We start from the raw sequence: 12,591 nt of genomic DNA on the forward strand, positions 1-12,591 counted from the left end.
GTCAACAGTCAAGATGGCAGAAACATTCTCTATAAACAAACCCTTTCTTGTGTAACACACAGTTTACAATCTTAGACTTCTGAGGCCACAAAAGGAAGCTGAAAATGTTTTCAAGATAATTGTGTGGGAAGACATAAAATTAAGGCAAAAATGAGACTGGGCTCTGTACCTCAAGAACCAATTTAAAATTTTTTAAATTACACTTCTTTGTGTGTAGCACGTGCTCATGAGCACCACAGGGAGCCTGTGGAGGCCAGAGGACAACTCCAGGAGTCAGGTCTCCTTTCCACTATGAGCTCTGTCAGCACAGCCGCCTGTGGAGTCTGTGGTGCCCACTCAGTGCCCTCCCTTACAGCGGAAACATGGAGACTGCTCCCTACCTTCTGGACACATCTTGAGACACAGGCATTAACCATAGTAGTGGAGGTGCCGGGGTGAATCATCAATGAGTGTAATGTTATTGCTACATCTTGAACTGGGGATCCAAGTAAAGGTCCTGAGTAAGGGTGAAAATAAAGCAGAATAATACATAGTCACAAAGAATAATGCAACAAAAATACAACTCAAGTACAAAGAAATACAGACAGAACATGAAGTATCTGTAAAACATGGAATAATTAGGAGACTAGTAGTGTAACACCAAAGCAGAGTACATGCTGCTGTGTACAAGAAACTGGCTCAAAATACAGATGAAAAAAGGGATTAAGTCCTCAGGGGGAGACTGTGCTATTATTTGCTTCCCTTACCCTGGAGGCAAGCACTGTGGACTGCATTTTCAATGGCCTCTTGGGACGCCTGCACTAGGTCTTCACTGACACAGTCAGCATACTCAATCACAGCCCTGCTGGATGGTGCTTCCCCTGGCCGGGCTTCCAGTTCTGCTCTTACAAAATGCCGCTTGTCACCTAAAGTCCTGTCTAGGATATCTGAAAACAAACACATTGAAATGCATGAAAAATAAGGGGGTGACTTCAGACAATGCTCAGCTTTTGGCCAAGAAATGAAGGAAGCCAAAGCAAAATGCCAGGAACAGATTGCCAAGGGGTAGAGGCTGCCTTCACTGAAATTGCCTGCTTCCAAAGTCTGAGTCTACTCAAAAAATAGTCTTTAAGATTATCAAATAAATGGCCCAGGGCTGGTGGCTCACACCTTTAATCCCAGCATTCAGGAGGCAGACCGGGCCAGCTTGATCTACAAAGTAACTTCCAGAATAGCTAGGGCTGTTACGCAGAGAAACTGTCTTGAAAAATCACACACACACACACAGTATCAAATGAGTGGAATAAATGACCAGAGCTTGAAAAAAAGGTAACACTCAGATTATAAAACATCTAGAGAGTATAAAAAGCAGCTAATGAAAACTATAAAACGTGTTCCTATGCAAATTTCCAAACTGTTAAATTTCATATATTCTTTCAACAACATTTAATGTTTCCTTCCCAAAAAACTTTCTTGAAATATAGGTAAACAGTTTTCCTTGTTTTTGTGTTTTTGTTTTGTTTTTACTATTTTTTCTTTTTTTTTGAGACAGAGTCTCACTACATATCTCTGACTTTCCTGGAACTCACCATGTAGACCAGGCTGGCATTGAACTCACAGAGATCAACCTATCTCTGCCTCCCAAGTACTGGGATTAAAGGCATGCACCACAATGTCAGGCTCTCTAATTTCTTTTTAAGTGCTGGGGACTGAACCCAGAGGCCTTGCTCTGCCTTGCTCTATGTCCACATTCTTACAGCTCTCCTGACCAGCAGCTGCTACCAGCACTCTACTGACGCAAAATGGCTACATTCACATGAGCAGCAATGTAATGCAGCCACTCAAATCCTACACTCAAAACTAAAAACGGAGCCTTCATAATTCCTTTTGAGCTTGCTACTATGAAACATCCAAGAAAGTAGACATAAACTAAAAAATAAGAGGAACAACATGAAACCCAGGATTTCTAAAGAAACAGAAATTGCCAGTACCGTTCCCACGACTGTCTTCAGTGTCCTCATCTGCATGTACCCTGTGCACATCTGGCTATTACTTCTGCACCTCCCTTTCTACCAGGCTGTGTTCCCACCACAGCCATGCCCTCCACCTCTCTTAGGAGACACTTCACACTCCACTCTGAACAAGACCTGCCCCTTCCTCCTGCTATTATGTCTCATGTACTAGTGAGTTCCCATCACTCATCAGAGGAGTGCAATTACTGTCTGCATCATCTCTTGGTGTTTAATGTTTGACAGTGAACGAATTTTTCAAGATGGCAAATTGGTTCCTATAATCCTGGGACTTTTTTTCCCTTTTTAAAAGCATTTGTTTTCTTTTTTGTATAGTACCTTAGTGTGAGATACCCTCAAGGCCTGGGTTGAAATAAAACTCTCTGGAGACCTTCTGCTTCCTTCAGCTTCTTCAAGATGCTACCTACTCACGAGTACCTAATAGGTTCTGTAAATTTAGGCTTAAAACTCTGTATCAGAAGCTTAGAATCACGAATCTGGATTCGTGTCTTGATGCCACTGCCTCAGCTTCTATGGAGAAGACTCCCCCACGGCAGCTCTGTGAGGAAGTGGCCTCCATGCTGGGGCAGAGAGGACAGCTGATGGCTGCAGTGTGCACTGACTTTCCTCTTCCTTTTGAACTCCAGAGTTTCGTGCTAACCAGCTCAGGCATTAATTTAAAAGGGTATTATCCATGTTTATCTTGGTTTTATTGCTGCAGATGTGCAGTCCAGAAACAGCCCCATGTCACCACATCCATGCATAACTGTTTAAGTTCCAGTGAAATGTGGCCGCCTAGACTCAACAAATTTTGGGTGTGCTTAAGGGCACTTGATTATTTTGAGCATTTCTGGTCTGCATGCTTCACAACCTGTCCACACATGGTTCACTTTGGGGTAGACAGTGCTCATTGTTATTTCCCTTAAAAGAACCAAATACAGAAAAGCTGGGCACTTACATTCAGGACAGAAACATAACACCTGCACTTTCTCTAGAATGCTACTCATTTTTATAAAATAAATATAATTCATTGACTTCAAATTCTTCTGCCATTGCAGTGGTGAGTATAGTAAGCAAGTCATCTGCTTCACCAGCGTATCCTGACCCACAGCCACTGGAAGACACCCTGTCTGATGAGCACACAGTAATGCTCTAGGCCTTCTGTGTCTGTCACAAAAATTTTTAAAACCTGACCCAGTAAAACTGTGGGAGACACTAGAAACTGTGACCCCTGCCCATTTACACAACTAAACACTGACAAACTCAGAATGTCCAAAATGTTTTATTTTTTACCTGTGGCACGAACTGAGTTTAAGATGGTTTCCCGGTATGCCACCTGCAGAGACCCTAGATAGGTCTCTAGGCCATATTCCCTCTTGATTCGGTCATGAATAATCTCAATATGTAACTCCCCCATACCACACAGGACTGTCTGTTTATAAAAGGGAAAAAAGATAAGACAAACTACTATACACAGAGAAAGAATTTCAAAAATATTATAAAAAGTCATGATGTTCATGTATTTAAGTAATTTTCCATTAATTACAACTAAATTTTTTTTGAAAATTTTTTGGGGCTCCTATATAAAAATATTACTGACTTTTCTGGCTAGGATAATAGGTCAATTGTAGTCTCCTTTCACGACAGTTTGGTTACCAGTTGGGTGAGTAAATGGCATCAAGTTATCTAACCCCTATATCGAATTCTGGTCAATGCAACAGGAGTATAATCAATGTTCTGGACTGTGCTTTGTATCTTCTTTCTTTGTGTGCAGCTTGTTTATTGTTTATTTATTACTGTATATGTGGTATGTTTGTGTGTAACGTAGAGGATAAGCATGTGCAGGGGTCAGAGAACAACGTATTTGGAGGCCTGGGCAGCCAATGCCTTTATTCACTAAGGCATCTTCTTGGCTCTAGTTTTTAATATTTTATATGTATGGGTATTTTGCCTGCATGTATGTGTGTGCCCTGCTGGTATGGCTGATGCCCACTGAGCCAGAATAGAGCACTGGATACCCTGGACCTGTAGTTACAGATGGCGGTAAATCACCATGTGGGTGCTGAGAATTTAACCCAGGTCCTCTGGAAGAGCAGCAAGTACTCTTAACCACTAAGCCGCCTCTCCAGCCCCGGTTTGCTTTTTGACAGGTTTTTACTTGTGTGCAGTCTAGATTCACCTTAAACTTGTAGCAATCCTATTACCTCAGCCTCTCAAGTATTGGAACCAGACATGAACCACCCAAGACCAGGCTAAAACACTTTTCTTTCTTCTTTGGGTGGTGCGAGTTGGGGGTGGACTGTGTGGTGGTATTTTTCAGCCTAGGTCTCATTAAATAGTGCTTGCTGTCATGGAACTCACTTTGTAGACCAGACTGTCCTAGAACTCGGAGATCCACTTGCCTCTGCCTCTCAAGTGCTAGGATTAAGGCGTGTGCCCCTACACCCAGCTAAAACCCTTTTTTCAGTGGAAAAGCAGACAACTGTCTGAAACCATGCTGAAGACGACGCCTAGAGAATGGGGTAAATAGCTTCCCCTGAAACCTCCCAACTACATGGATATTTCTTAAACACTGGAGGGAGTGACAAGCCCTAGGCTAGTTTGAACATGCATATAACAGAGAATCAGGCCTCTATGGTTTCTGACCTCCCTCTACTATGCTGCTTCTATAAGCATCAGTGTAAAAGACACAAGAGTTGAACCTTATTTTAAAACTTCACAAAAGCCTGTATTATGGAAAGTCAAAACTGATGGGGAATGATCTGTACATGTGAAATGTGATTATTTTAGGGAATTGAAAAGAGTCTTTATTTAGAATGACAACATCATAAAGGGAAACTTAAATTATGAATCAGAGCTTTTTCTTTCAGGAGTGTAGACTAGTCAAGGTCATATGAATGTTTTCCTTCTCTCCCTTCTAGGGCTGGGTAATAAATACATACTTGTCCAGAGTCAGGATCAATCCTCACTTTCAAACTGGGATCTTCACGCTGAAGGCGGTCCAAGGCATGATCCAAATCTGAGTGATTAAACAATACCTATCATTATCTTCACTTCATTTCTATGTAAATAAACAATGAGTCTGAAGTGGGGAACATAGACTAATAATCAGGTACATTGATAAAAAAAGAAAATTTCAAAGAGTCATAAACGCAGAGACTAAAACAAGGTAAGACAATTCCAATGAGAGGTGCATAAGAGTGAGTACGTGCACACATGTCCACAGTGAGAGGTACAGTAGTGAGTACGTGCACACATGTCCACAGTGAGAGGTACAGTAGTGAGTACGTGCACGTGTCCACAGTGAGAGGTACAGTAGTGAGTACGTGCACGTGTCCACAGTGAGAGGTACAGTAGTGAGTACGTGCACGTGTCCACAGTGAGAGGTACAGTAGTGAGTACGTGCACGTGTCCACAGTGAGAGGTACAGTAGTGAGTACGTGCACACATGTCCACAGTGAGAGGTACAGTAGTGAGTACGTGCACACATGTCCACAGTGAGAGGTACAGTAGTGAGTACGTGCACGTGTCCACAGTGAGAGGTACAGTAGTGAGTACGTGCACGTGTCCACAGTGAGAGGTACAGTAGTGAGTACGTGCACACGTGTCCACAGTGAGAGGTACAGTAGTGAGTACGTGCACACATGTCCACAGTTGAGGTACAGTAGCAAGCAGGCTGGCGCCAGACATCAGCCAGTGAGGAGCAGCACTAGATGAGAAGAAAGGTGCAAGCCAGAGGGAGCACGCACTGTCTTACAGGCCATGCTGGGAAATCTGCCTTTACACTGGGAAACCTGAAGGGCGTTAAAAGGCCAGTAATGTCAACTGGCTCTGCTTCATAAAGACAAACCTAGGAGCCGACAAAAAGCCAACAGGCCTTCATAAACACTGGCTACAATGACGAGCCAGCAAAGGGAAGATAAAATGACATCTGATCTCTCTGGTGAGTTCTCAACTCTGAGATGAATCACTGTGTGCTATGTGGAGTCAGACAACGGTAGACTTTACTGATGAATATGCTCGCCTTCTTTATAAAAGTTCCATGGACTGAAAAGTGCAGCCGTAGGAAAGAGCGAACCACAGATTAAAAAGCTAACCTTTATCACTATATTCATTCAAATTGTTCTTAGGTATATAAACCAGGCCTTCTAGAGCTGCGCTGCCCAACAGTAGCCATTGAGCATTTTAAGTATTACTGCTCTGAATTAATAGGTACTATAAATGTAAAATGCATACCATATTTCAAAGACTTCACATAAAAAATAGTACTTTACAAAGATTTATGTGTAAAAGTACTCTGACTTCTTGTATGTCTATGCACCATTTGCATGCTGATGCCCTTGGAGGCCAAAGGAAGGTGTCAGATTCTCTGGAAATTGAGTGATAGATGGTTGCTAGTCACCATGATCCAGCACTGGATTCTGGGAACCCAAACCAGTCCTCTGCAAGAACAGGGGGTGCTGTTAACCACTGAGTCATCTCTTGACTCATTAATACTTTTTCTATTACTTCATGTTAAAATAATAATAATAATGGATGAATATCCCTTATCTGAAATGCTTGAGATGAGAAATATTCAAATTTCCCATGCATTTCAGATTTTGGATTTTCTGTATTTTTTTCTTTCTTTTAAATGTTTTACGGATGAGTGCCTGCATGTAAATATGTAGCAATGACTGGTTGTTACTGAGGAAACCAAAGCGAGCATCAGATCCTTGGAACCTGAGTTACTGGCAGTTGCGAGTGTGTGCTGGGAACTGAACTCAGGACCTCTGATAGAGCAAGTGCTCTTACTCACTGAGCCGCTGCTCCAGCCCCTCACATCTGCCTTACATGAGATACTGCTCCTTCAGCAACTGGACGAGAAAAGACACGGTTTCTTTCATTACTCAGGCTCTTCCATCTGCACTCTGATTTCTTTCATGTGCACTCTAGCTAAGTAGATGAAGAACTGCAAACCCACCCAGTTGGAGATTTCCTTTCCCATTACATCATAGGAGATACAGAGAGGAAATAAAGACTGTTCTTATTCTCCCATAATCTGTGAGTCCATGTCATCTTTAAAGGGAGTAAAGAAAACTATAAAGCTTGTCTTTAGGTAGTCTTCATAACTGAGTATTCATTGAGAGCCTCATAAAGCATTGATGTTTGAGATGAGACCTACAGCGTTTTAAAGACAGACAAGTTCAGGGAAAACCATTACAGTGTAAGCAAGACTATGTCAAAGAAGAGAATCCACAACACAAAATGGCACACCATCTTCAGGAAGTCAGAACTGGTTCATACTTTAGATGCAAAAAACTGAATTAGTGTGGCGCACGCCTTTAATCCCAGCACTTGGGAGGCAGAGGCAGGCGGATCTTTGTGAGTTCAAGACCAGCCTGGTCTACAAGAGCTAGTTCCAGGACAGGCTCCAAAACCACAGAGAAACCCTGTCTCAAAAAACAAAAACAAAAAAAAAACTGAATTAGTTAAAATTCATGTCCTAATTAGTCTAACACACTAGGAGGGCAGGGCAAGGTAGGGTCAATTACTTAGAATCCTATAAAAAGCTTTACAAGGCTGGCCGGGTGGTGGTGGTGGTACAAGCCTTTAATCCCAAAGCTTGGGAGGCAGAAGCAGGTGGATCTCTGTGTTTGAGGCCATCATGATCTACAGGACGAGTTCCAGGACAGCCAGTGCTACACAAAGATACCCTGTAAGCCAAAAATAAAACAAAACAAAAAAAAAACCAATACAACAACAAACCAACCAATCAACCAACAAAAGTATTACAAGAATAAGAATGATAAGTATATGAAAGTAGAAAAATGGCTAAGATATATACGGAGTTTGTAAAAGTCAAAGAGATTTAAGTAAAGCACAGACCAGACCACAAGAAATGCTGAACAGTAAAGGCAAGGAAAATCTAACTCTGTCATGCAGGAAACTCTATCATGCAGGAAGTCTCCTGAGGACTCACTGTGACCACTTCCCATACACTACAGACACCAATGAACTGAGACACAAAGATTGTCTGTACCTGGTTGCTTAGCCACTGATGGGGGTTCTATGGTGCAGAAGAAAACAGGTTCTGGGATCTCCACCCCCGCCAACAGCAGACTCTCTGCTTCATTGTTTTTCCCGGGCTTCTTTTCTCCCCTTCCCGCTCGACGGGCTGCAGCTAAGGCGCTGGACTTGGAAGAGACTATGGTGTCTCCAGTGGCAGTCTGCAAGCAAATGGGACAGCTTCCTGGCTAGCACTCTTCCACCCAAAACCACTAGACAGAATGTTAGAAGTTGAATTCTTCTCATTCAACTGAAGGAAATAAATTCACAGATCTTACAACTCTACATAAACAAAGCTCATTTACCTTGTATAATAACTCTACCTAAAATGTCATTGTCATGAGTTCTAAAAGGGCTGGAGAGATGGCTCAGAGGTTAAGAGCACTGGCTGCTCTTCCAGAAGACCTCAGTTCAATTCCCAGTAACTACATGATAGCTCATAGCCATCTATAATGAGATCTGATGCCCTCTTCTGGCCTGCAGGCATACACGCAGGCAGAACAATATAATACATAATATATACATAATAAATAAATAAATCTTTAAAAAAAGCAATTTGGGGAAAAAGGGTTTATTTTTAAACAAATAAATTCTAACAAATAATGAAACATATATATATATAATACACACCAAACCAAAGTTTACTGGCAAAAAATGTATTCATCTGCCTGAATTTCCCATCATGGCAAGGCAGGGTCACTAAAACTCATCACGTTTTTAACACCAGTTAAGAATTTCTTACTGCCAGGCAGTGGTGGCACACGCCTTTAATCTCAGCACTCAGGAGGCAGAGACAGGCGGATCTCTGTGCATTCAAGGCCAGCCTGGTCTACAGAGCGAGTTCCAGGACAGGATCCAATGCTACAGAGAAACCCTATTTTGAAAAACTGGAAGAGAAAAAAAAAAAAAAAGGAATTTCTTACTGTTTTACAAAAAAAAAATTCTCTATTACCTCGAATATCCAATTAAGCAAAACACACAGAGAGACACTAAGAAGAAGCTCCATGGGGATGGAGCAGTATTCTACAGCAACTTAAGATACACCCATGAGTACTATGGACTGCACGTAAGCTGTTTCGTGCTCTGCTCATGTTAAGGCTGGGCTGTAGACAACTCTCCAAATGTTTACAGTGCTCCTTCAAATATGCACCAGGAGCAGGTCCTGCCTTCAGGAAGACAGAGAAGACAACAACAATAGAGCCGGGTTCAGTCAGGCATGGCAGCACACCCTTTAGTCCCAGCATTCAGGAGGCAAAGGCAGGCAGATATCCGAGTTTGAGGCCAGCTTGGTCTACAGAGAAAGTTCCAGGACAGCCAAGGCTACACAGAGAAACTCTTTCTCCAAAATATCCCAGGTATAAAATTCAGACCATGGAAGTTTTCTCCGAAACATTTCTGAAAGCTGCAGTTACTTATGAAGAGTTAAAAAGGTTAAAGTAACCATTTTTATCCCAATATGAGATATGCCCAAGTTTAATAGAAAAATACATTTGACTAATCTGAATTAAAAGTTTTAACCCTTTTAACCCACCCAAACCAGATGTGGCTCTAAGTGTGTCCTTCCATTCACTCTGTAAATGTCTAGGTGGTGTCCATTGTGTGCAAGCACTCAAGTCCACTGCAGACTGAGAACCAACCAAGAACAAAAGACACCCAAGCCCTGGCCCTTAAAGAGCGCTTGACAGCAAAATGTCTTCATCATTATCTCATCAGTTGTATGGTTAGATCAAACTTTCTGTCATGGTCAACCAGGCAAACACTCACCAAGCATAGCAGTAGAGAGTTTGAGACCAGCCAGGGATGGACAGCAAGCTCAAGGCAAGCCTGGGCAACTCAGTGACGGAGAAAGAGAGACCCTTCCCATACCCCACCCACAAACACACAAATAGGTGAAAATTCCATGCAAATAAAACAGTATTTTAAGTAAACTTGACATACACATTTCAACAAGTTGTAGACTACTTGGCGCTGAACTTCATTTGACTATACCTCATTCTGTCTGTGGGTTTCTCTTCATCTGTTTTTCTTTCTAACTAATGTATGGCATTCAGCTACTGCTCTCTACTGCTATGCTTGGTGAGTGTTTGCCTGGTTGACCATGACAGAAAGTTTGATCTAACATACATTCATTGATGACTATGCCATCATATTTCATATAATGACATTCAGATGATTTGTAAAATTTTTGCTAATATAAACTTAATAAATCACATTTACATGATTTGCTATGGAACCCACGTGGTCACTCACTTGTTTAAGACCAACTGTCAAAGCAATGTTACCAGCAGTCAAGGAAGGGATCTCTACATGCTGGTCAGCAAATGGCAAAAGCAGACGACTCATTCTCTCCCTATAAAAAAACATAATTTATAACAGTAAAGTACTTTGAAATAAATGAGTGCAGTTTTAGAAAACAGCCCAAATCTTCCCCTTACGTGCAGTTTCTGTTGATGTTATGGATGGCCAGCTGGGGCTTCAGTGTGCCCGAGTAAATGCGCAGGAAAACCAGGGGTCCTCGCTGCTTGTCGTGCAGTACTTTAAATGCCAGTGCACACAAGTCACCCTTATACCACTGCCTGTAAGACAGGGGAGGCATTAGAGAAGCTCTCTGCACAGATCACCAGGGTTCTCCAAAGATAGCATGTATCTTTAGTAAAGTTATCCAGGCCCAGGAAGTAATGTCACTACAGCCCTCTCTTCCATCACTGACTAAAATACTTCATGGAGAGCTTACCAATAAATCTTCAAAACTAAAAGGAAAAATAATGGGTTCTCTTTCAAGTACTGCCATATTTGCAAACATCTTCATTGCACAAACTCTCTCCTTAAAAAGCGTATCCTCAAAGGTCATAAAACCAAGGAGTCCAAAGGATAAACGAATGGTCTTTCTATTGCTGCTGTCTGGCTCTCACTTCACCTGTGTATAGCTGATAACACCACCAGTCTACAGTGGAAACTGGAGCTTGTTCACAGAGATCGTATTCTTAAAGAAATATAAAGCTTTGTTTGAGACCAGCCTGGTCTACAAGAGCTAGTTCCAGGACAGGCTCCAAAACCACAGAGAAACCCTGTCTCAAAAAACCAAAAAAAAAAGAAAAAAGAAAAAAAAAGAAATGTAAAGCTTTGAATTTTCCTGAAGGTGACAGATTTTTGTGCATAGGTGCATTTTTCTGAAAAAAGATAAATGGTATTTTCACCAGTCTCAGGGAAATCTATGACGCAGAGTAAGTTAAGCACTTCTGACAATAGTCTTTCTCCAGTCTCATTCCTCGTTAGATTTCTGCCTTTAACTTTAATGGTTCAAATAAGGAAATTTTCTACATGCCAGCACCGGTCCTTATGCTTAACAAAGATGAACTCACTCGATTTTTTAGGTCGGGGGAGATGAGTTCTATCACCTACACTTCACTGGATCACCTGGAACAAGGTTACATGAAGCCATGCCCATGCTCACGTCTCACGATGCCTTTCCAATTTAGATGCGAAAAATCACTGTTCTTCTTAACGTAAAACCCATTTCTCCGCTATTCTGCTCAACACTACTTCAGATGTTAGAAATCTATTCTCCAAGTCCAGAGCTGAACAGCAGGAAGAAACAATCATCTTTTTGAAAAACAAAACAAAAGCACAGAATATTTACCATAGGAAAACCCTGAAATCTAGATGAATATAAACAAATCTACTAAATGAGTAACCTTAAAGAAAAACAAAACAAAACAAAAAACCAAAACTCCAACACAGATGGCAGAATCAACTCTCTGGGGAAAAAGCCACCTACACAGTTCTACCAACTATGACAAGTTTTAAAAGAAAGCAAAAATGTCGTTTTCAAGTGAAACTTACTACGGCTCTGTATCATTTACAGAGATATTCTTACCACTGTTTTCTATTTTTCAAAGGCTACTTTAAATGGCTACTTTTATCAAACAAGGCCTTTCATTTTTCCAGGTGTACGGATTTAATGTATTTGGTCACATACTTACAGAAAGCCATACTCGCGCTCCTCAGGTGACGGCAAGTACATAGTGATGGCATCCAGCAAGGGCTGCACACCCTTGTTCTTCAAGGCACTCCCACACAGCACAGGCACTGCGGCCCGAGCCAGCGTCACTCTGTGTATTGCGGTCTGTAGCTAGAGGCAGACACAGAGAACAGGCATGGATCTGTGCACAGTATACCTGTCCCCATGAGACTCTCCCAGTCAGACGCTTGTCCTGAACGCCGTGTAAGCCAGCACTCTTCCCCACACCTCCACCACTCTGGAACTTTAATCACTACTCAGCACGTGGGATGTCGGTGTTGTCTCTTGTTCCCTAGAGTAAGTCTATATAAGCCTTACAGTGAGGTCTCTGAAAATACTGCGAAGCGTAGAAGACAGAGACATTTAAGGTACATCAGATGCTGAAAAATAATGGAAAATGGTTGTATGCACTGGGGCTGATCTCTGCATCACGGCCAGCTGTCGTTTTCTGCAGATCCAGAGAGCTGTGCTTACCCGTGGACATAAGGTTTAGAAGGCAGCTAGAAATTCTGCTGGCCTAGGAAAGGCGCAGGA

At 42.0% G+C, this 12,591-nt stretch overlaps 1 protein-coding gene across 5 annotated transcripts in view; it reads right to left on the reverse strand.

Moving 5' to 3' along the window:
* The window catches only part of Gfm2 (GTP dependent ribosome recycling factor mitochondrial 2), a 39,838-nt gene that overhangs the window by 5,724 nt on the left and 21,523 nt on the right, over nucleotides 1-12,591 (reverse strand). For all 5 annotated transcript variants that reach the window (XM_041663304.1, XM_041663305.1, XM_041663307.1 and 2 more), the window contains 8 exons: nucleotides 12,020-12,168; nucleotides 10,472-10,612; nucleotides 10,287-10,386; nucleotides 8,011-8,197; nucleotides 4,931-5,007; nucleotides 3,282-3,420; nucleotides 747-926; nucleotides 381-496 (listed from right to left, as the gene is read on the reverse strand). In XM_041663304.1, the coding sequence (XP_041519238.1) occupies nucleotides 381-496; nucleotides 747-926; nucleotides 3,282-3,420; nucleotides 4,931-5,007; nucleotides 8,011-8,197; nucleotides 10,287-10,386; nucleotides 10,472-10,612; nucleotides 12,020-12,168 (1,089 nt within the window). The remainder of the gene's footprint in view (nucleotides 1-380; nucleotides 497-746; nucleotides 927-3,281; nucleotides 3,421-4,930; nucleotides 5,008-8,010; nucleotides 8,198-10,286; nucleotides 10,387-10,471; nucleotides 10,613-12,019; nucleotides 12,169-12,591) is intronic.

The sequence above is a fragment of the Microtus oregoni genome, unplaced genomic scaffold, assembly GCF_018167655.1.
Source record: "Microtus oregoni isolate MIOR12 unplaced genomic scaffold, Mior012 000014F_ref0000157, whole genome shotgun sequence".
Classification (NCBI taxonomy): domain Eukaryota; kingdom Metazoa; phylum Chordata; class Mammalia; order Rodentia; family Cricetidae; genus Microtus; species Microtus oregoni.